Source organism: Castor canadensis, chromosome 1 (genome assembly GCF_047511655.1).
Source record: "Castor canadensis chromosome 1, mCasCan1.hap1v2, whole genome shotgun sequence".
Lineage (NCBI taxonomy): Eukaryota > Metazoa > Chordata > Mammalia > Rodentia > Castoridae > Castor > Castor canadensis.
The window spans coordinates 54478975-54504036 of NC_133386.1; the positions used below are offsets into that span (position 1 = coordinate 54478975).

The 25062-nt window shown below is 36.5% G+C and overlaps 1 protein-coding gene across 2 annotated transcripts in view; it reads left to right on the forward strand.

Annotated features, from left to right (window-relative positions):
• Ostm1 (osteoclastogenesis associated transmembrane protein 1) overlaps nucleotides 1–22574 on the forward strand; it is a 37459-nt gene extending 14885 nt beyond the window's left edge. Inside the window, exons 3-6 of one of the 2 annotated variants that reach the window (XM_020170102.2) lie at nucleotides 9631–9728; nucleotides 16610–16777; nucleotides 17938–18103; nucleotides 20592–20892. In XM_020170102.2, the coding sequence (XP_020025691.1) occupies nucleotides 9631–9728; nucleotides 16610–16777; nucleotides 17938–18103; nucleotides 20592–20647 (488 nt within the window). In that variant the 3' untranslated portion in view covers nucleotides 20648–20892. Of the gene's footprint in view, nucleotides 1–9630; nucleotides 9729–16609; nucleotides 16778–17937; nucleotides 18104–20591 lie in introns of both variants that reach the window. The other variant, XM_020170103.2, reaches the window with a different exon arrangement.
• The last annotated feature ends 2488 nt before the right edge of the window (nucleotides 22575–25062 follow it).

The window sequence follows — 25062 nt, forward strand, 5'->3', positions numbered from 1 at the left end:
CTGTTCACAGCCACTTAGATAATCTCTGAGACTGAGGCTCTCTCTACAGCCATACTCTTCTGAGCCCTCACTAGAATCACCGTTAAAGGTCCATTTACAGCAATGCAGGGTTTCCCAGCATTCACCTCAAAACTGTTTCAGCCTCTACCCATTACCCAGTTCCAAAGCACCTTCCACAGTTTTAGTGTTTGTTATCGTAACACCCTGCCTCTCTGCCTGTTATAATAAAATACCACAGGCTGCATAACTCATAAACAACAGAAATTTATTTCTCACCATTCTGGAGGATAGAAAGTCTAAGATCAAGTCTGTTCCAGGCCCGGTGAAGAGCAGTTCCTCACAGATGGCGCCATCTAGGTTTCTTCGTGTGGTAGAAAGGATGGAAGTTAGCAAAATGGTATGAAGGCTATATCTCACATGGCAGGAGTGGAAGAGCCAAAAAATCTAAATTTTGTGTGAAGCTTCTTTTGTAAGGGCTTAATCCCATTCAGGATGGAGAGGCCCTTATAACCTAATCACCTCTTAAAGGCTCCAACTCTTAACTATCAAATTGGCTACTACATTTCAACACAGGAAATTTGGGGACCAAAAGTCACATGCTGCATATTGATGTTTCATTCAGTAATAGACTCTATGTACAATGGTGGTCCCTAAGATTATCATGGAGCTGAAAAATTCCTTTCACCAAGTGACATTGAAGTCAGTCGTAACATCATTACTCATGTCTGTGGTGATGCTGGTGTAAATATACCTACTGCACTGCCAGTCGTAAAAAGTATAGCACATACAGTTATGTATACTACGTAATAGTTGGTCATGAGAATAAATGACTGTTCCTGGTTTGTGTATTTACCATATTGTATATTTACTATTATTTTAGAGTATACTCCTTATAAAAAAAAGTTAATTATAAACAGGCTTAGGAAGGAAGTAGCATTGTTAGAGAATGATAGCTCCATGCATAGTATTGTCCCTGAAGATCTTCCAGTGGGACAAGGTGGAGGTGGGAGACACTGATGTCAATGATCCTGACCCTGTGGTAGGTCTAGACTAATGTGTATATTTGTGTCTTAATTTTTGACAAAAACGTTTAAAAAGTAAGAAAAATTAAAAATAAAAACTTGGCACTGGCAGAATGGCTCAAGTTGTAGAGTGCCTGCCTGGGAATCATAAAGCCCTGAGTTCAAACCCTGGTACCAACCAAAAAAAAGAAAAAGAAAAACCTTATAGACTAAGGATATAAAGAAAGAAAATATTTTTGTATAGCAGTACAATGTGTGTGTTTGAAGGTAAAATTATTACAAACATAGCCAAACAGTTAATAAAAAGTTTATGAAGTAAAAAAAAAGTTAAAGTAGTAAGCTAAAGTTCATTTATTATTGAAGAAAGAAAAAACTTTAAATTTAGTGTACCTAAGTGTACAATGTTTATAAACTCTACAATAGCCTTCACACTTACTCATCATTCACTCACTGACTCACTCAGAGCAACTTCTAATCCTGCAAGCTCCATTCATGATAAGTCTTTATACAAGTATACATTTATTTATGGATTTATGCTATGTTGCCCAGGCTGGGCTCAAATTCCTGATCCTCCTGCCTCATCTTCCTGAATAGCTGGGATCACAGGTGTGCACCACTGGGACTGGCCATTTTTAATTGTTTTTTTTTTTCTTTGGTGGCATTGGGGTTTGAACTCAAGAGTGTCCTACTTGTAAAGCGGGTGCTCTGCTTCTTGAACCACACCTCCAGTTCCATTTTTAACTTTTTATACTGTGCCTTTTCTATATTTAGATCCACACAACTACTTACCACTATAAGTAGTTGTAAAACTCAGTGCAGTAACATGCAGCTGTATAGGTTTGTAGCCAAGGAACAATCGCTATACTTATTACCTCTATTCCTACACATGTTCACACAATGAAGAGATCACCTTGTGATGTATTTTTCAGAACATATTGCTGTCTTTAAGTGATATATGACTGTATTCAGAACACAGAGGAGGTTATTGGAATTTTTGTAAAATATTACTTAAAAATATAAAATGTTATTACAAGGAATATTATTAATATTTAGTACACTGGCCAAAACCTGCACTGATTTAACATTTTTTGGGTTTTGTGATACTAGATTGAACCTAGGGACTTAAACATGCCACGCAAGCACTCTACCACTAAGCCACACCTCCAGTCCAATTTAACTTGAAATAGGTTGGCATTTAGTTTCTGTAGTTATTGGTTGATGAAAAGAAGGCTAGGAACCCAGTGGAGGAGAGGGGGCCATGCAGGTGTTTTTTCTCTTTAGAATTTCTGTTATCTTTGAATGATACTAGTCTTGATAGGAATCAAATTGTTAGACATTGATAGAAAGTCAAAAAAGTATTAAGAGCGCAATTCTTCCTAGTCATAGTATAAATAACATGGAAACTAGTTTTTTTTCTTGTGCAGAATGATTGTTAAAAAGTAGGGAAAGTATATTAAATATTTCTCCTGTACAGACATTTAAAGCTGCTTTTTTTTTTTTTTTTTTGTAGGACTGGGGTTTGAACTCACAAAGCAGGTGCTCTACCATTTGAGCTAAACCTTTTGTCTATTTTGCTCTGGTTTTTGGAGATGGATCTAGTGAACTACTTCCCAGGGCTAGCATTGAACCTCGATCCTCCTGCTTTCAGTCTTCCCAAGTAGCTAGGATTACAGGCATGAACCACTAGTACTAGGCTTTAAAGCTGTTTTAAGGAGTGTATTGTTGACATAGGAATAACCTTGATATGGAGATCCTTTTTTGTTATCTTGTGCATACCACAGTTGAATAAGTAACAGAGTGCTCACATTTGATGAGACTATGGATTGTTTTATTATATATAAAGTTTTTTCTTGGTTTTTTTGGCAAATAGTATTCAATATGAAGTAATAAGAAGAGCCCCCAAATTAATCAGTTCAGGTATTTGTTCTTACCTATTGAAAACCTACTCTTTCTTTATGAGAAACCTGTATCTATAGTGATCTGGGTGATAATTTATAAGCATAATGATGCTATGAACTATTGTGTAATCCTGATGTAACATTCTTATTCATCAAAGGGAATTTAAGGACTGGAGGTGTGGCTCAAGCTTGCCTGCTTTGAAAGTATGAAGCCCTGAGTTCGAACCCAGTCCCACACACATGAAAAAAGGAAAATTAACTTTCAATTAGTACGTATAACAAGACTTGATGCTTTAAAAACCAACAATAAAATTTACTGGTTAACCAAGGATCAATTAACCAGGACCTTCTTTCCCAAATTTTATCTAGATGGAAATGTACTAAGCCTCAGGCTGATTTATTTGTAGCTTATAATTCAAAACATCTTAGTTTTTTTTTTTAAATTTATTAAACAATTATAAAATTCCTGTTTATTCTGTAATTCTGAATTTTGCCTTATTTTTTCAGAAGTTGGTGATTGTTTTTCTCTATGGTAATTGTTTTAAAAACAGCTGAGATCTTCATACAAACTCCTAATAGGTGCAAATACTTTGTTTAAAGCTGCATAATTCCTGTTACAGTAATTCAGTAGATTTCTGTGTCTGGTCTTAACTTGAATCCTTAACGCCTTTAAAGAATGCCTCTTGAGTGGTTCCGGAGCTCTCACTGAGACAGAAGCTGTGCTAATCTGTCTTTGATGAAGCTCCATTGATTGTCTGAGATGAGAAAATTTATAATGACCACTTCACCTAGTGCTTAGAGGAAGCTTTATTATTGCTCATGTTCTTTAACTTACTAATTTCTAAAACATATAGCTTCTTACTGTTTACAACCTTATGCTCCCAATTCTGCAAAAGGAGAAAAGAGGAATTCACTAGCATGCCTTTGTTTTGAATCAGAAAGTCAGGGCTCTTTTAATAATGAAGACATTTTAAAGCCCATTTTATAAATGAACTCCTTTGTGCCTTATGATACCACTGCCTAACAATTACTGAAAAAAACACTAATGGTACTGCATTAATGTGGCACTTAACCAGATGACCAGTCTATATTAGCTTTTAGATTAATTTTCAAATTATTTTATGCAAAAAGTAAATGACTGCCAGTAGAGTAGAAGAGATTAGGATCTTTTGTTCTTCAAGAGGCTTTCTTTATGAATTACTTTTTTATATAGAAGTTATTTATTTCAATTATGTATCATGCATAGAAGAAATTGTAGTTGCTCCCTCATAGTAATGTGCTTCATACTGTTGCAGGCAATGCAGGGACACTCTCCTTTCATCCTTAGGGTGTGAATGTCATTTGTTATGACATGCTCATTATAACACAGGTATGCAGTTGCTGTGGATGAAATTTTGCTTCCTGGACTTCCTGAAAGACATCAATTATGAAACCTAATATGCCAATATTCAGTGTATGTGTAATTGTGCTTATTTTTATCTATTCTGCCTCAAACCTAAAAGAATCCAAGGCTACTTCATGATAATGTTAAACCAGCATTTAAAAGGGGGCTTATGCAATTATTAGCTTTGAGAAGAATTTAGCCAGGCACTGGTGGCTCACACCTGTAATCCAGCTACTTGGGAAGCTGAGATCAAGACAATTACAGTTTGAGGCCAACTCAGGCAAATAGTTCGCAAGACCCCCATCTCCAAAATAACCAGAGGAAAATGAACTGGAGGTAATGGTTCAAGGGGTAGAGCATCTGCTTTGCAAGTGCTAAGCCTGAGTTCAAACCCTGGTCCCACAAAAAAAGAGAAAAATTTAGTATTTGAACCTTGTAGAAGCTGGCAGATAGAGTAACATTTAAATAGTAATGAAAATGGTATAATCAAGAAAATATCAGGAGGCAGAGATCAGGGGGATTGTGGTTTGAAGTCAGTCCTGGCAAATAGTTCATGAAAAAACCCACCACAAAAAAAAAGGGCTGGCGGAGTGGCTCAAAGTGTAGGCCCTGAGTTCAACATCAGTACAGCAAAAAAAAAAAAAAAAAAAAAGAAGGGCTGGTGGAGTGGGTCAAGGTGTACACCCTCAGTTCAAACCCCAGTACCACTGCCCCCACAAAAAACAAAGCTTTAGCTGGGTGCTGGCAGCTCATACCTATAATCCTTGTAATACTAGCTACTCAGGTGGCAAAGATCAGGAAGACTGGTTCAAGGCCAGCCCAGGCAAATAGTTTGCAAGACCCTATCTTGAAAATACCCAACATAGAAAAGGGCTGGAGGAGTGGATCAAGTGGTAGAGCACCTGCCTAGCAAGCATGGGGCCCTGAGTTCAAATTCCAGTACTACCAAAAAAAAATTAAAAACAGGACTGGTTGTTATGAGAGATTAAAGCTATGAGAACATAGAATACATGAGTTCAGAGAAGCAAAGCATCTATCTATACTTGTTCCTGGAAGAGGGCTCTGTGTTCACTGGGGTGGAAGAGGCCCTGCACAAAGGAGGGATATGTGTGTGTGTGTGTGTGTGTGTGTGTGTGTGTGTGTGTAGGCAGGAGTGCCCTTTTGTAACTCATCTACTCATGGGGGTATCTATTTCTAATTTGGCAATGTAATCTTCTTTTTTAAAAGCATGGAAGACTTAACTAGAGTTATAAAACAAAATGGGAATGCTATCAGTCAAGATGATGTAAAAGTATAGGCTGGTGGAGTGGCTCAAGTGTTAAGATGATGTAAAAGTAAAAGTGTCCAGTCATCCCTCAGTATCTTTAGGGCATCGGTTCCAGGACCTTCCACAGATACCAAAATCTGAGGATGCTCAAGTCCATTAAGTACAATGGCATAGTATTTTCATGTAACCTATACACATTCTCTCTGTACTTTTTCTCTAGATTATATATAACATCTAATACAATGTAAGTGCTATGTAAATAGTTTTTATAGTGAACAGCTATTGTTTAGGGAATAATGACAAAAGTCTGTATAAACTCAATATAGACACAAGTTTTCCTAAATATTTTCTATTCACAGTTGGTTGGATGTACAGATGCTGAACTGATGAATGCAAAGACTGACTGTATACCACAGAAACTTAGAGAAGGAAGGAGGGAACAAGAGGGAAGCACTAGATGAGCAATGTTGGAAGATGATAGGGGACAAACAAGAAGAGGCATGAGCAGATTTCTAAAAATGGCAGCTATAGACAAAATAATGATATGTGTTGGGAGAGTGAGAGGAATGTAGTTAGAGGAGTGGTGAAAGTCTTTTTCTAGTGTAGCAGAAAGTCAATGAGTATGTATTTAAGATGTAAAATAAAGAATAGTGGTATTTACTTAGACATCAGCAGATAACAAAAGAAACAGCTAAACTTCCCCCAGAAGTTGCTGTGGGGACCAGGCTGGATGGACCAGAGACTGTACTTTGACTAAAAAAAATCATTTTAAATGAAAGCACGGTTATATTTCATATGTTCTCCTTCAAGGACATGTTAGTATGCAGCATATAAACCAGAGAGTTCTTGAATACAGCTGGTGGAGGACATGAGGAGAAAGTGGGCTTCCTGCAGTGCTCCGTCTGATGTGGAGCCTATATTCCCTCCACATGTACTGGGAGCAGTGACCCTCTGTATTTGTTGGTGGGGCTCAGTGGGTTCCACATTCACTATCCAATTCCATTTTCCCATAATTCCCGGAGATGTGAGAATATGAGAGCAGGAACTCTGTCTCCTCGTTTTACAGACAGGATCCAGGCTGGGGGATGAGTGACTCATCAGAATGAGAACCAGCCAGCCTCAAGCGGTTGCTAGGTGGATCCTTGGTCCATTCATGCTGAGATCTGTGAGTGGTGGATGGAGCAGGGGAGGGGCAGACAGGGAAGGCTGTGCAGGATTCTGTTGGCATGGCTACTGCAACTCATTGTGGCTTCTTTCCCTAGATCTCCATCCAAATCAGAATTCAAATGTAAGCAATCCTCATATGATCCCTCACACCGGTGGGGCTGGGCTGTTCCAGACAGCCTTCATTTTTTTTTTTTTTAGTAATGGAAGAGAGCAACCAGCTCATTACACATGCCTGTAATCCTAGTTACTTAGGAGGAAGAGATCAGGATGATCACGGTTCAAAGCCAGCCCCAGGCAAATAGTTCTCAAGACCCTATCTCCTAAAAAGTCCATCATAAAAAAGGGCTGGTGGAGTGGCTCAAGCGGTAAGAGCTCCTGCCTTGCACATGTGAGGCCCTGAGTTCACCCAAGTGCTGCCAGAAAAAAAAAGTGGAAGTGATAGTGAAGTTTATTAGGAAAGGAATATACTTTCAGTAGACCAAAAGTGGTCATCTCTAAATCGAGAACGAATGACTTGTTCCTCAGTTCTTGAGTAAAACATCTAAGATTAGGACATTAGCTGCGGATAATGGTGAGATCGATCTGGCTACTTCTTGCTGACAGGAAGCAAGAAGAACCATGGACATACTCAGGTATTAGAGTCCTGCCCTCTGTCAGAACACAGGAAAGTTAATTAGGCTCAGGCAGAGATGGCTGAGAATGTGGCCTTGCTGTGGTTGGAACAGCAGGAGTATAGTTGTCATGAAATGAAGCAGCCTCCACATCCAAAGTCAAAAGGTGTTCGTTAGCCTCTTTGGCTGATCTAGGTCATGGCACGAGAATGTTACTAGTAGTTGAGATGTTCCAGATGGTCCTCAGTTTGGTGATATAATGTCAAAGATTAGGACACTGCCCAAAATGCGGCAAAAGAATCACGAAGAATAGGAAGATTCAACCAGTTGGGAAACAGAGCCTTAAAGTGCTAGTTGCCCCTTGCCCCATTAACCAGGTTTAGGGTTCATCACTGATCAGTTGGCAGTGATGGCCTGTATGTTTGAGTGCTGGAGGGAGGAGCTATGGTATGTATTTGTTGATTTTTTAAAAGAAATTTAGCATGCAGGTGTGAATGTGTTATTTATTTTGTAATGTTTAAGAGTACTGGCTCGAGAATCAGACTGAGTACAAATTCTACGTTTTGCTTTTCAGTTTTGTATTCTTGGGCAGCCTCTGTAATTTCTCTAAGCCTCTATTTTTTAAATGAAGATATGATAGATCCTGCCTCATAGATCCTTACCAGAATTAAATGAATAAATGTGTTTAAAGTATAAACCTAGTGCTTGGGAACATAACAAGTATCCAGCAAATGTCAGCTTCATTGTAGTGTTGTTGTTTCTCATAGTACATGGGATATGATTCAGTGACATGTCCTAGTATCTACCTAGCCATTCTCACCCATCAAATTCTCTTTGCATTGCCACTTTTTCCTGGATTATGGCAATAGCTTCCTTCTGGGTCTCCACTCCCAGTTGAGAGAGATCCTATGAGATGACCCTGGCTTTCTAAGTAAGAAGGATGCAGTAGAAAGCTATATGTTAAAATTAAAGGGGCAGGAGTAGGCTGGGACTAGAAAGTAGAAAAGACCATCCCTTGTGGAGCAATGAGTAGGGGGCATCTACAAGGATTGTTTTGTGGCTCTGAGACCAGAAAATGTGAATTTGAATGGAGTCCCTTAGTTGTAATTTTAGAATTTTCTTCAATAGTGTTCTGTAAGCAGAATTGGGAGTAGAGAAAGCAGACAGAAATGTTTATAGATATTTGGAAGGTAAAGAGGGTGGGGATTGGAGGGGGTGAGATGAAAATGTCTGACCACCAGTTCTGGAATATGAAGTCAGGTGATTGAGCCAGGGAGGGGAAAACAAAAAGGGAGGATGAAGAATAGGTTCAGCAAAGAGGGGAGAAAGGACACAAATTGTGTTGTAGTCACAAAAAGAATGAATGAACTTATGCTAATGCTAAGCAAGACTAGCAAGTTGCAGAGGAATACCATTTATGTAAAGATTTTCAAAAACATATAAAACAGTTCTGTTTATTTCCAGACTTTACTTGAAGTCTCTTTGTCAGTATTTTAGGCAAAATTCTCACCAGTTTGTTTCTCTGGGCTCAGAACTCGTGATAGATTAGAACAAATTTAAAAGGCTACCCAATTAGGCACCAGTGACCCTCTTAGTGAAGATAGAAGAGACACAGAACTACTAATTTGACACAAAAATAAAAAGACATAAGAATTTAGGCAAAATTAATTCAGGGTAAAAGTTTTATGCCTAAATAGCACTTTTTTTTTTAATGGACTAGAGTTTGAACTCAGGGCTTGTGCTTGCAAAGCAGGTACTCTGTGGCTTGAGCCATACCTCCAGTCCATTTTGCTCTGGTTATTTTGGAGATGGGTTCACTTGAACTGTTTGTCGGGGCTGGCCATGAACGGGGATCCTCCAGATCTCAGCCTCCCAAATAGCTAGGTTTAAAAGTGTGAACCACTCTAAATAGCACCCAGCTCTAAATAGCACTATCAAGACAACATTATAGCTGATTTTCATGATTATGACCTTTCACCATTAAAGGAAAGGTCAATTTAAGGTTTATTTGGTACTGCATTTTTTAAATAAAGAGTATGCAGTTATTTTAACTTTTTCATGAAAATGGTTATAATGATTTTTTTTTTAAAAAGACTTTTTTTTAAAAAGAACCTTTGGAAATTAAAAGGGGTAAGCTTCATGTATTTGGAAAATTCTTGTATTGGAATACTTCATGCTTATTGAAATAAAGAATTAGTGTAATGCAAAACAGGTGATAGTTTGAGAGATAAATGACATGTGATTGTTGCTTGTGATATATTAATGTACTTTTTTTTAACAGATTGTTTAACTAACAACAGTGAAGATTTATCAAACAGCACAGAACATTTCCTCAGTCTATTTAACCAAACCTTGACCTGCTTTGAGCATAATCTTCAGGTATTTTATGTATATTTGAATTTTTATTTTACTTTTTTTTGTGGGACTGGGGTTTGAACTCAAACCATCATGCTTGCAGGTGGTCTGCTGCTTGATCCATACCTTCAGTCCATTTTGGTCTGGTTACTTTGGAGATGGAGTCTCTCCAGCTGTTTCTCTGGGCTGGCTTCCAACCATGATCCCAATCCTCAGCCTCCAAAGTAGCTAGGGTTAAAGGTATGAGCCACTGGTGCCCAGCTGTATATTTGAAGTTTTAGAATGCTGTTTTGTGCAAATTAATATGTAATTCCAAGTTTTTATAGCTTTAGATTTTGCTATTTATTTATAGTCATGATGTAGAGGAATTAGTGGATCTTGATTTCTACTCTGAAGTCCTACTTGCAAATATCAAGATGTTAGTTCTCTCACTTATAAAGTGGGCGTCATAATAAGTGTCCACACGTGAAAACCTGTGAAAATATTAACTACAGTTGTCTAATTGAAACATGGTGATGTTGGGTCCGACAGTAATTTACCTTGACTTCACTTATGTAGTAATAAGGTATTTTACAATAATGTGTGATTCTGTCTACAGGAAGCTTACTCTTTGCCTCAATATTTGCTTAAATATATTTTGTCCACTTTAAGAGGCACCATTTAATAAGGTAACTTTGTGTATTGAATTATGATATGAAAAGTAGCCTTTAAGAATCTTACTTTGTAGACAGTTGTTGTCTCCATCTCCATCTCTGACCCTTGAATTATGGCATAGGAACTTACCTGGTGGTAATGATGGTGAAGACCGATATTGGACCAGCAGTTAAAAAAAAAAAATCTAGTTTTAAAAACTTTTATAACAAATAAGTAATCCCCACAAGTAGATGTAAACATGTTTGAGATATTAGAATGTAAGATTTCCTTCTTTTTTGTTTTTTATACTTTGTTATTATTATTGTTATACTGGGGGTACATTGTGACATTTACTGAATGTCTTAAGTATATCATAGTTGACTTCACCCCCTCCAAGAGGAATAAGGAAAGGGGGTCGGAGGGTGAATATGGTGTAAATATTCTGTACACATGTATGTAAATGGAAAAAATGAGACCTGTTGAAACTATTCCAGGAATGGGGGAGGGGAGATAAAGATTTCCTTCTTAATAAATGATAACATAGTTGAATTGCCCTGATAATAATAAAATTTTTAGGTGAACAGTTCAGAAAATATGTTCTGCAAGATGTTAATATATGGCCTATAGAAATAGGGTTTAGTATTCTACTAAGATTGAAAATGCTTTACTGCAGAACTTCAGGGCCTTCGGTGGACTAATGTATTTGTAAAACTCCAGATGGTAATTTTTGTGTACTGGATTTGCCAGATCTATTTGATTAGGGAACTCTCCATTCTAATGAATGTATTTGAAGGAAATTAGTACTTTTCCTGTTATGTTAGTTGCAGTGTTTTTTTTCCCCCCCCCCGGTGTGCTGTCTTTTTATTATGCTTTTCTTTTGTCATGAAGAAAATGTTTTATTTTAATTTTGTTAGATTTATCTATTTTTTAATGGCTTGTTGTATTTGTGTGACAGTAGAAAGGCTTTTTCCACATTGAGATTATTATTTTTTTTCTTGGTAACTTCCCAGTCCTCTAATGAATTTCTTGTTAGGATATATTCATTATGTGAGGGGGATTCATAGTGACAATTCTGATTAGATTTTATTGTACATTAGTTACATTGCCCCATCGTCTCTCCCCCTCAGCTCCCTCCCCACCCCACTTAAAGCAATTGCAAGAGTTTTCTTTTGTATAGGTGTATGAAGTCCATCAACCATGTACTGTTACCTTAATCTCCTTCATTCATCCTCCCCTGTCCCACTAGTACTCCCCCACATACTGTACCTATTTTATAGTCCTGTTTTTTGTTATTAATATTTAAGTTGATGTTCAAAGGGGTTTCTCAATGTATGCCCACTGTGGGTGTACTTTGCTTTGGTCTGTTCAACCCCTTCCATTACTCTCCCTTACCTTTACCTTCTACCCCTCAATACACATCCTCTAATTTCACATCTTGTATTATGTGATATTACTGATGCTCTATCATTCTCTTTTCCTTTCCCTCTTTCCTCGAGTTTCATAGAGTAGTTCCACTATTACAAACATGTTCTATCTGGGTTTGTATATGATCATGCTTGTTTTCTTGTATATGTTTATCTTTTGGATCTATCTTCCATGTATGAAAGAAAACATGAGGCTTTTGTGTTTCTGAGCCTGGCTTACTTTACTTAACATCATGTCCTCCAATTGCATCCATTTACCTTCAAACCACATGTCATTATTCCTTATGGCTGAGTAATACTCTATTGTGTATATATACCATATTTTTTTTGATCCATTCATCAGTTGTAGGGCACCTGGGTTGTTTCCAAAGCTTGGCTATTGTGAATAGTGCTGTGATGAACAACAGTGTACAGATATCTCTACTGTACCCTGTCTTAGTTCCTTTCGGTAGATACCCAGGAGCAGTATCCCTGGATTATATGGCAGTTCTATCTTTAGTTTTTTGAGAAATCTCCATTCTGCTTTCCATAATGGTTGTACTAATTTTCATTCCCACCAGCAGTGTATAAAGATTCCTGTTTCACTGCATCATCACCAGCATTTGTTGTTGCTGTTACCTTTGATTATGGCCATTCTAACTAGGGTGAGATGAAATCTAAGTGTTGTTTTGATTTGCATCTCTTTTTATCATCAGGGAAGTTGAACACTTCTTCATGTAGTTACTGGCCATTTGTACTTCTTCCTTTGAGAATTCCCTGTTTAATTCGTGTGCCCATTTCTTCATTGGGGTCTTGATTCTTTGGGGGCTGAGTTTTTTGAGTTCCCTGTATATTCTGGATATTAGTCCCTTATCAGATGAGTAGCTGGCAAAGATTTTCTCCCATTCTCTGGGCTGTCTCTTGAGTCTAGTGACTGTTTCCTTTGCTGTGCAGAACCTCTTTAGTTTGATGCAGTCCCATTTGTTTAATTTTTTTCTCTTAGATGCTGAGCCTTTTGAATTCTATTTAGGAAGTCATTTCCTGTACCTATCTGATCTAGTGTGTTTCCTACTACTTCCTGCAGTTGTTTCAAAATTTCAGGCCTTATCTTAAGGTCTTTTTATTGTGTTTTCTTTTCACGAAGAAAACATCTTCTTGTAATTTTGTTAGATTTATCTATTTTTTTAATGGCTTGTGGTATTTGTGTGACAGTAGAAAGACTTTTTCTCCATTGAGATTATTTTTAAAAATTGTCTTTGTACTTTTATGTTTTAATTTTCTATATTTAAACTTTTTTTAATCTCAAAAATTTAAGAGGTATATTCAAGTCTATAGTTTTCTATTAGTTTCCAAGATTAGACAATAGTTATTTATTCTTCCCTAGATCAAGAGTCCATAGTTAATTGAGACAATCTGAAATCTTAAATCCAAATTTTTATTAAATTAGAAATACCATATCTAATATCATAAAGTATAATCACAGTGGGAGGCTGCTTCAAGCAGAGTTGCAGCATGATGTCATTACATGCTGAAAGATCAGTCATGCTGCACCGTGGAGAAACTCAGTTCAAGGTAGGCAACAGTGGAAGTGACAATCCAGTCAGGGGGCTATCACAGGAGAGAGATGGCAGTGATGTGGATCAGGTGTTAGAGAAAAGCAGATCATCTGGCGATGTATTTTTGAAGTTTGTCTAGCAGAACTTATTGATAGATAAGTAAGTTAGGGAGCATGGTTTTGGCTGATAGTAAAGGAAAAAGAAGAATCTGGAAGATTGGCTTTGGACCTGAATAGCTGAGAGGATGATAGGTCATGGGGAAGACAAGGCTGAACCAGTTGTAAGGGAGTAGGGATTAAGAATTCTGTTTTGAACATGTTAGGTATGATGTACTTATTAGACATCCAAGTTCAAATGGTGTTAGAAATGATGTTGGAACTCAAGGGAGAGGTGTCACCTAGAGCTAGACATTTGGGAGTCACCAGGCATAGATGGTACTTAAAGATGCAAGTGAATGTAAATAGATGGTAAAGAGGCCCTCAGGGACTGAGTTCTGGGGCACTCCAGTCTTTTATAGGTTGTGGAGGGGCATAGAGTGCTATGTGCGGGAGGGAAGATGGCAAAATAGACATGCGGTATTATGGTGGTGCTGGCCATTCCGGGTGAATGAACAGGGAGGTAAGTTTAAGTGCCTGCCAGGTCACTGTGGGTATGAAGTGTTTGTAGGTGGCTTCTCTGGAAACCTGACCTGTCCCTGGTGACGGGAGAGGCAGCTTTTTAGGAGTGAAAGAGTATTCCCCAGAGGCTTTTATGGCAGCCTCCTGCATCTCTAGACAGTGCATGGTTGTGGGCAATAGAGGTTTTAGCACTTTCCCTGGGATGGTGTGTCTGGGTTTAGCCTCCTTTTGCCGAATCCCTTTTGTGAAGAAACCAGGAGAGAAGGCCAGTGCTTCTGTCATCATCTTCTCTCATTCATTTTTAAAAGCCAGGTAACTTTTCTTTGTATGAATACATTCCCATGTTAGTCCCTTCTTATACTGGGGAGATTTTGTTTGGTTCAGTGTATTGCTGTCACAAACTGCTGCCATAGATATTTTTTTCATGTAACTTGGAGTACTTGTAGGACTTTGTTCAGGACAATCCTAAAAGTGGAATTGCTCTGTCCAAAGGTCACATGCGTTTTGAATTTTAGTAAAAGTGACTAAATTACGCCCCCCCCAATAAGGTTTAGCTAAATGCACAACTGATTGCGAAAAGTGAATAATGGGCTGTTTCTGTGGCAGTTTAAGGGGAGACTTAGTTTTTCTGTTAAATAGATGGTGAGGGTAACATTGTAGGGACTACATCAATTTAATTACTTTGATTTGTCCTTTTCTCTTTCATCCTTATGTCCACTTAATGTCCTTTCTCCATACTACATGGTAAAGAATAAAAAGACTGTAAAGCAAAGGTGTAAACTTATTCTTGAAAAACCTGTCAATCTCAGAGTAAAAGATTGAGATTTGCTGGCATAATATTTTATGTTATCTTTATACCTTTACTGTAGGGTATCTTATTTTACTCGGCCCCTTTTTGTTGACTAGAAAGGTCTGGATTCTGAGCCTTGTAATAAGAGAATTGGGTGAGGACAGTTTTGGTGCCCTTTCCTTTCCCATTATAAAAAGTCCTATCTCAATCCAGTGAACTTTGATGAAGTCAGCACAGGCATTCATTGGATGAGAATAGAGTAGTTAAATGCAGGTATGTGATGAGATAATTTAGGAAATTTGGTATTTAGGTAGCAGTAATTTGGCATATTAGCTGAGTTGTCTTTTTTAAAATTTAGGCACACCTAGAAAGTACCAAATATTTGGCCATGTGTTCACGCCTAATTCTTGGGACTCCTCAGGTGATTTCACACCTTCCCAACATCATAGCCCAGCAATTTTTTCCCCTTGGACTTAGATGAATTTTTGTGTTTTTCATTTTCCTTTTTCTTTGTTTTTTATTAGTATATATAAATTTTACACAATAATGTATTTCATTATGACATTTTCATGCATATATAATATACTTAGTTTGTATTCATTCCCCTATTATCCATTCTTGTCCCTCTACCTTCCTGCTGGTCCCTTCTTCCCAAATAGTCTCCATTCTATGTTTGTATCTTTTTTTTTCCAATCTAGATTTCACATATGAGAAAAAACATGTAATATTTGTCTTTTTGGGTCTGGCTTATTTCATTTAATATTATGATAACCAGTTCCATACATTTTCTTGCAAATTGTAAAATATCATTCTTCTTTACAGTTGAATAAAACTCTCTGTGTAAATGTATACCATATTTTCTTTATTCATTCATTGGTTGATAGGCACCTAGTTTGATCTCATAACTTGGTTACTGAGGATAGTGCTACTGTGAACATAGGTGTGCAAGTATTTCTATTTTATGCTGACTTAGGTTCCTTCAGGTGTATGCCCAGGAGTGCGATAACTGGATCATGTGGCAGTTCTATTTTTAGTGTTTTGAGGAACCTCCATACTGATTTCCACAGTGAGTGGACTAATTTTCATTCCCATTCCCACCAACGATGTATAAGGTTTGCTATCCCCCACCCACCCCGCCATCTTCACCAACATTTGTTGTTGTCTTCTTTACCATTCTGACTGGGGTGAGATGGCATCTCAGTGCAGCTTTGATTTATATTTCCTTTATGGTTAACATTTTTTCATGTTTTTGTTGGCTATTTGTACTTTTTTTGACAACTGTCTATTCAATCTACTTTCCCATTTATCAATTGGATTATTTGTTCTTAACTTTTTTATATAGTCTGGATATTAATCCCCTATCATACAAATGGTTGGCAAAGATTTTCTTCCATTCTGTAAACTGCCTCTTTATTCCAGTAATTGTTTCTTTGCTATGCAGAAGCTTTTTAATTTGACGCAATACCATTTGTCAATTCTTGCTATTATTTCCTGAGCAGTTGGAGTCCTATTCAGAAAGTTGTTATCTATGCCTATCTTCAACTGTTTCTTCTTGTAGTTTCAGAGTTTTAGGTCTGACATTAAGGTCTTTGATCCATATTAAGTTGATATTGTAGAGGATGAGAAGTAGGGATCTAGTTTCAGTTTTCTACATGTGTATATCCAGTTTTCCCAGTACCATTTGCTAAAAAGACTATCTTTTCTCAAATGCATGTTTTTGGCACCTTTCTCAAGAATCACATGACTGTAGCTATGTGGGTTTATTTCTGTGTGCATTAACACTTTAACTATTGTTTCCTGTCCTCTGCAGGGTGTGTGTGGGAGGGAAGGTAAGCAAATACTTTACATTGCAAAGATATTGTGTATAATGTTATTGTGTATATTACATCTGCCTTTGTCATTTTAGGGGAGCACACACAGTCTTCTACCACCAAAAAATTACTCAGAAGTATGCAAAAACTGTCAGGAAGCATATAAAAACCTGAGTGGTCTGTATAGTGAAATGCAAAAAATGAATGAACTTAAGAATAAGGCTGAACCTGGAACACATTTATGCATTGATGTGGAAGATGCAGTAAGTACTTTACTTCTGATATAATGCATATTTTGCAGGGTTGTCGAATGTATCTTCAGTATTATGTCTTTTGGAGGCATAGTGGAATGTGCATATGCTATGTTCAACCGGAAATAACTATAGTAGTTATAAAATAGTAAGGCTTTAGAATACCCTGCTCTGTCAAACTTAAATGGAAATTAATCAGACTCTTCATAAATGAGTTGACAATTTGCTACATTTTTTAAAAAAAATTTGAAAATGTGTGCTATTTTTAAAGGTGTAGATGTTGTTGTGTGCTTACATTTCAACTAAAAAAGTTTCTAGGTTTTACTACAATGTTTTTCAGAAGCCAGTCTTCAGTCACTTCTTACTCTATTTCTTTACACCTATTACAATACACTTATAGCCTGTCTCCTCTCACTAAAATATAAGCACATGAGGACAAGGACATAGTTTTTTTTGTTTATCATTCAGTATGTAGGTTAATGCCTGGCATATTGTGTGTGTGCTCTAAGTACATATGTGTGGACTGAATGGCCAACACGAAGCTTTTTCCTTCTTTGTATAGTTTATCTTTACATGGGGCACCACTAGATGGCGGTCATGCTTTCTTAGGCAAGAGAAATTATTTGCTCCAACTAGAGACCTTGAGGTCAAAATTGACATCAATTTATGGTTGAGAATAATGAAATATAAATTATGATAGCAGCTCATAGGGAACTTTAGTGAACCAATAATATTCAGGATGGTCAAAAGCACTTAAAACAGCTCTACATGAAGACTTTTGTTTATTTTTACTTCTATCCCTATTGCCTGCAGTAGTACTAGACCTGTACCAGGCTCTCAAAAACAAATTTCTAAAGAACGAAACAGAGTCTAACTATATTCCTATTAGTATACTTTCTCTGCTGGAAAGCTATGAATGGTTGACATTGTGGTACATTTTGGCAGTTCTATGGGTCTCGAATATGACATTTCTGTATGGATATAAATGTATACAGTGATTAATTGTTAGCTAACTTATTTCCCTGGCAGAAGAAATTGTTCTTAGCCATCAACAGAGTTTTAGTGTTGTGTATTTCGTCTAGATTCTGCGTGCCTGTTTAGATACTAACCAACTTTTAAGAAATTGAAGACAAGTTACATACAAAATAGAGTAATATTACCTGTTGTTCCAGATGAACATCACTCGAAAACTTTGGAGCCGAACTTTCAACTGTTCAGTCCCTTGCAGTGACACAGTGCCTGTAATTGCTGTTTCTGTGTTCATCCTCTTTCTACCTGTTGTCTTCTACCTTAGTAGCTTTCTTCATTCAGAGCAAAAGAAACGCAAACTCATTTTGCGTAAGTTTATTTTTATAGTTATTCATTTATTTAGATAACAGCCTGTATTTAAAAGATTTAGGGGAGTAAGAGTGTAGCTCAGTGGTAGAGTACTTCTTAGGATGCATAAAGCCTTAGATTCAATCCTCAGCACCACAAAAAAAGAAAGAAAGAGATTCAGGCCTATTTTAGAAACAATATATACTCTGAAAATTCAGAATCCAAAGTATATTAATCCTGTAAACTTCTTGTTTTTGTTTATTTTGGCAGTAATCAGACTTGAACTCAGGGCCTCACACTTACTAGGCAGGTGCTCTAGCAGTGTGAAATTCTCCATGTAAAAAATTTTTTTGTCAGAGGCTGGCGGAGTGGCTCAAGTGGTAGAGCGCCTGCCTAGCAAGTGTGAGGTCCTGAACTCAAACCCCAGCACTGAAAAAAAAAGAAAAATTATGTGTCAAATAAGCCTGGGAAACACTGCATGAGCTACATAATATATGTGAATGTAAAATAAAGGCTCTGAGAGTTCAAGTCTCAGTACTGCCCAAATAAACAAAAACACCCCAACCCTCTGACTTGAAGTATTTTTTGAATTGGGCCTTGTTTTTATGCCCAGGCTAGCCTGGACCTCAGTGCTTTCAATCTCTGCCTCCTGAGCAGCTACGATTGTACATACAAGCCACTCCGCCCAGTGGTGAGATGTTTACTGAACGTCTACCTAAATGGTAGCACTATAGTAGGAATTAGTGATTAGAAGGGAACAAGGCACAATCTGTGTCCTCAAAGAGTACACTTACCCTTGCCCAATTATTACAACACACGTAGAAGTGGAGAATTTGTGGGCCACAAAGTAAGACTAACTCTGCATTCAGGGTGTTGGATTTCACTGTTATTTGATCGTTGGGGTAAAATTCTAAAGGTTATAGGAGTGTATCAGATAGAGAGTAAAGAGACAAGGAAGGTTTAAGTATATGTACTTGTTGCTGCTATCCTAATTGGTCAGTTTATTAAATTATTTGATAATTAGCAAGAAGCTAGATCACTTCTAGTAATTGTAAATAAAGTAAAAAAACAAACAAAAGGAACAATTATTGATTTTGTTTGCCTCCCAAATCCACTAACAGTCTTGAATTTGCCTCCAAAATCAAATGTAGACTTTTAGTTTGGGTCATTGTTTTAGGTTAAGTTTGCCCTTTAGTTTAGGCTAAAGAAACACACTGCTTCATGAAGTCATGTGATCATTTTGTATATACAGAGGTTGTCAAGGAGATCCTGATAGAAACTAGTGGCTCTTGTCCTTTGCTATCAGACTTATCTGCAGAGCTTAAAAAACAAAAAGAAAAGAAATACAGGTGCTGGCTCCTACTGCTGATCTTGCGAATCATAATCTCTGCCCTAGTGTCTCGAACTTCTGAAGTTGGAAGATTTCTGGTTATCCAGTGTTCAATATTCTCGCTACAGCAATACTGCTTTCCATTTCTAGAACATGAGAAGCATTCACATTTAACTCTAAGCTCAGAACACATTACCAAGCCAAACAGCCATGATTCTTTGTAGTAACCCTAATGGCTCAATTCATTAGCATAGTCAAAGACAATGGTTACATATTTTGTTAGCAGCTGTATGCATTTATGTATGTTTGTGCAAATGTATCTAATATACAACTCATTTTTTCTTTGTAAATTATTTAATTTTTACATTATAGCATTCTTTCACTGGATTTAAATTTTTTATTTTATTTTTGGTGCTAGGGATTGAACACAGGGCTTCACAAATGCTAAGCACACTCTACCACTAAGCTACACTCTTAGGCCCTGAAATTTTTTTCATCTGAAAAAGAAACAATTCCTTTCTTTCCATATGTCTACTTTTTCTTTGTCTTACCATGTTGCACTCATTAAATTGGGGCATCATGTGAAATAAGACCACGTAACCTTGTTTTGTTCCAGATTTTAAGGAAAAATCACTGACTTTCATAATTAGGCAGCATGATTGCTGTAGTCTTTGTAGATATCCTTTATTAATTGAAGAAATTTTTACTGAACGCTTTTAAAAGGAATTTAGATTCGATTTCTAGCTTAGACTTTTTTTTTTACTGGGGTTTGAACTCAGTGCCTTGACCTTCCAAGCAGGCGCTCCACCACTTGTGTCACACTCTCAGCCCTAGCTTAGACTTTTAAATATATAATTTTATTATTATACTTTATAGCACTTTTATTTTCTAAGTAGATTTCTTTTACCTACATTACATATTTAAGATTGTGATGGTCGTGATAGTATGAATGATGCCTGTTTTATTTTGTACTACTAACAAAGTCATATATAATTTCTAATTAAGTTATGTTTTGTGAGCTTCATAAAAAAATCAACTTAGGTTTTAATTCTTAGAAGATTAGGTCTATTCATATTCAAACAATTAACAGACAAATAATGCAATATACATAGAAACAATGAATAGTCATGTCTAGAGATTTAAATTCAAGTTAAAATATAATACTTTTGTCTTATCTAGCCAAACGTCTCAGGTCCAGTACCAGTTTTGCAAACATTCAAGAAAATTCAAACTGAAGCTACAAAGTGGAGACTTGCCATCGTATCACACAGATGAGTGGTGGAAGATCAACTGTGACCTGACAAGTCATGTTCATAAGAAATGCAGGGACTTCAGATTTATTTTTAAATAAGAATTTTCAATTTTCTTCTGCTTTCTACCCTCTTTTCAATGAGTTGGGTATTTTTTAAGTTCCAGGCATAGCAATATTGTCTGTTTTCAAATATTTGTGTTAAAATAAAAAAGATACAAGAACAACCTATGTTTTACTTTGTAGGTATATTAGTACTATTTGAGAATTTTGGTATCTCCTATTAATGTAAGGACCCAAAGCATTAGTTTTTGAAGACTAACATTTACAAATTCAGCAATTATAGTAAAGACTTTGAAAAAGAAATATCCTTGCCAAACAGTAGCAGGTCCAAAGATTAATTTAAATGACTCCCCATTGCAGTATTATTGTTACAAATATATTTAATATGTCATTAATGACAATAATGTATAATTCACTCCCTAACTTCCCTAGAGTCATTTTTGCAACCACTAATTATAAACCTCCTTAACAATTTTTAGAGGTGGTAAGCCACATTACATTTATCTTTGTAAAAAGATTTATGGTAACTGATTTCTTACTTGACTTTTATAAACAGTATTTTACATCTTGTTTTTGCCTTTATTTCATAAGTAATTTGAAATCACTGGGCTGCTTTATTATATTCATGGCAAGATGGATTCTTTTTTATATCAGGGATTTGCACTGTTATATTAAGTTATTTGGCAATTTATAATTTATTACTACTTTAAATCAAATGTAGCATTCTCTCACTGTATTGTAATTGTGATTTTTTTTTTAATGGAATTTTTTTCTTGGGATTCAGAGAACTTTTGGGAGGGGAGAGAAAGGAGGAACAAAAGAGCCTAAGGTTCAGACAATACAGAGGGACTGAGGGGTTGCTCACTGTAAGATGGTTGGTTCATGTTAGAAGCATGACTCAAATGAAAGTCTCACATAAGAAGCAGTTAAATTACGATGATGCTTATTTTTTTTAATGATGTAGATACTACTGAAATGAAGTCACATTTCTAGCTCAGAAAACAAATTCTATTTTAGAACATTTGTATCACCCTTTAAGACAATGCTTTGTTTCAGAATTGTTTGCAATTTTATTTCTTAGGGTTTTAGAATTGAGGATTTCATTTATTAATTCTTCTTGCTTTCTTGGTAGATGTTATATTGAGAATATGAAGGCTCCTCGATGTAGAAGTAACAGTTTAGCTCAGTAGTAAGAGAATTCAAATCCCTTCATGGGCTGTAAAATACTCTATAGAGAGCCAAGAGAGTGTTTTGAAAATTTTTTAAAGGTTTACCATATGTGCCAGGGTGAAAGAGAAGGCTCATCCTTGGATATGTAATGTATCTAAAGCTGTTACTATTTGTTCTGGTCTACTGTGATCCCCTTAAATGTTTTGCAGCTTGTTCTGCTATTTCTGTTTGCTCTGCTGGTACTAACAGTAATGGGGCTGTCTTGATTTGAAGCAAGTGGTTGAGGGCCATTGAAGGCAATCTCTATTAATGCAGATAAAGCTAGTTTACTTGCGCAAAGGTAGAAAAAATGACATATTTGAGTCTAAGTAGTGACTTTCTGAGCACCTTTATGTGTTTGTAAAACCCATTGCTTTTGACATGAAGCTAAAAAGCACTTTACGTAAGAAGAGACAGCCTTTACTAATTTTTTGGTAGGGTCATTGCTCTTTAGAGGTTGCATCAGCAGTAGATTTCAAAAATAAGTGTGAAGTACTACACTAAAGTGTGTAAGTATTTCATTTTGTAGTCATATGGAAAAATTCTTTACATATCTCTGAATTCTGAGACACATAGTATTATGCATATGCACAACAACTTCTTTTCTGACATTTTAAAATAAAGGAAGTAACTTAAGGAAATTGTAGTGCTCTAATTGGATTTTTAAATACATTTTGAAAACTTCAGATGTACTTTAACACCACATCTCAGTTTTTCTAGTATTAAATGTTCGTCTCTTATAATTTCACTGCAAATAAAAATGTACTTTTAGATTATTTTTGTTGGATATAAAAGGTAAAAATAACATCACATATTTCAAAGTATAACATATCCTCTATGTATATATGTTTCTTTTGTTTTTTTCGGTGCTATGGGTTTAACCTGGGGGCTTGTGCATGCCGGAAGTTCAGCTTAGTGGTCGAGTTATACCCCCAGCCTGAAAGTATAACTCTCAATCACTGAATAACACCAGAGTTTAGGTGGTGGTAAATGTTACTTCTTTTGGCGTCAGTGTTTTTAATGTTTCATGGATGGCTTTGCTTTCTACTCCTTACAAGGCGAAATATTTTCCCAGAGCAACATTGTAGTTAGAATTCTATTCTGTCCAAAGACATGACCTGAAATAAAAAGTAGACATCACTAGAAATGGATTTTGAAACAAAAATATACTGTTAACCTATGTAACAATTCTAAGTAAGAAAAGCTGTGTTCCAACTACCTATATTTTTCTGAGCTAGAAGAAACCTTAGAGGTCATCTGGTCATAGAATCCCAGAACTGATTGGAACCCTAAAGACCACATAATTCAACTTTCTAGTCACTGCATGCATGCATTTAAAAAAATGTGTCATTATTTCCCAGTCTTCTTAACTAGGGAAGCAGAACATCATAGAACTTTTTATTTATAATGGCTATTCCTTGATAGTGAGATCTAAAATTGAGACTTGAAATGCCTAATTAAATATTTTTTCCACTATACCACTCTGCTTCTCTTTAAAAAAAAATCCCTTCAAATGAGTGTGTGTGGTAGCTCACACATGTAATTCCAACTACTTGAGAAGTAAAGATTGAAGGAAGTAAAGTTTGAAGACCTCCATCTCAATCAATAAGCTGTGTGTGGTGGCTCACCTGTGATCTCAGCTACATGGAAGGCCTGCAGATAGGAGGATCATGGTCCAAGCTAACCTGAGCAAAATCTTAAAACTCTACTTGAATAGTAGCTAAAGCAAAAAAGCGCTGGGGTGTAGCTCAAGTGGTAGAGTGCCTGTCTAGCAAGTGCAAAGTCCTGAGTTCAAAACCCCAGTACTTGGAATTCCTAGCCAAGAAAAAGGAATAAAAGGAACACAAAGAGGTAAAGAAACTGTCAAAATATCCCTATTTGCAGATGACATGATCCTATACCTTAAAGACCCAAAAAACTCTACTCAGAAGCTCCTAGACACCATCAATAGCTACAGCAAGGTAGCAGGATGTAAAATCAACATAGAAAAATCATTAGCATTTCTATACACTAATAATGAACAAACTGGAAAAGAATATATGAAAACAATTCCATTTACAATAGCCTAAAAAAAAATCAAATACCTAGGTATAAACCTAACAAAAGATGTGAACGACCTCTACAAGGAAAACTATACACTTCTGAAGAAAGAGATTGAGGAAGAATATAGAAAGTGGAGCGATCTCCCATGCTCATGGATTGGTAGAATCAACATAGTAAAAGTGTCTATACTCCCAAAAGTAATCTACATGTTTAATGCAATTCCCATCAAATCCCAATGACATTCATCAAAGAGATTGAAAAATCTACCGTTAAATTTATATGGAAACACAAGAGGCCACAAATAGCCAAGGTAATACTCAGTCAAAAGAACAATGCTGGAGATATCACGATACCTGACTTCAAACTATATTACAAAGCAATAACAATAAAAGCAGCATGGTACTGTCACAAAAACAGACATGAAGACCAGTGGAACAGAATAGAGGACCCAGATATGAAGCCACACAACTATACCCAACTTGTCTTTGACAAAGGTGCTAAAAATATACGATGGAGAAAAAACAGCCTCTTCAACAAAAACTGCTGGGAAAACTGTTAGCAGTCTTCAAAAAACTGAAACTAGATCCATGTGTATTACCCTATACCAATATTAACTCAAAATGGATCAAGGATCTTAATATCAGACCTCAACCTCTAAAGTTGATACAGGAAAGCGTAGGAAATACTCTGTTGTTAGTAGGTATAGGTAAGAACTTTCTCAATGGGACTCCAGCAGCTCAGCAACTAAGAGATAGCATAGATAAATGGGACCTCATAAAACTGAAAAGCTTCTGTTCATCAAAGGAAATGGTCTCTAAACTGAAGAGAACACCCACAGAGTGGGAGAAAATATTTGCCAGCTACACATCAGACAAAGGACTGATAACCAGAATATATAGGGAACTTAAAAAACTAAATGCTCCCAAAACTAATGAACGAATAAAGAAATGGGCAAGTGAACTAAACAGAACTTTCTCAAAAGAAGAAATTCAAATGGCCAAAAAACACATGAAAAAATGCTCACCATCTCTAGCAATAAAGGAAATGCAAATTAAAACCACACTAAGATTCCACCTCACCCCTGTT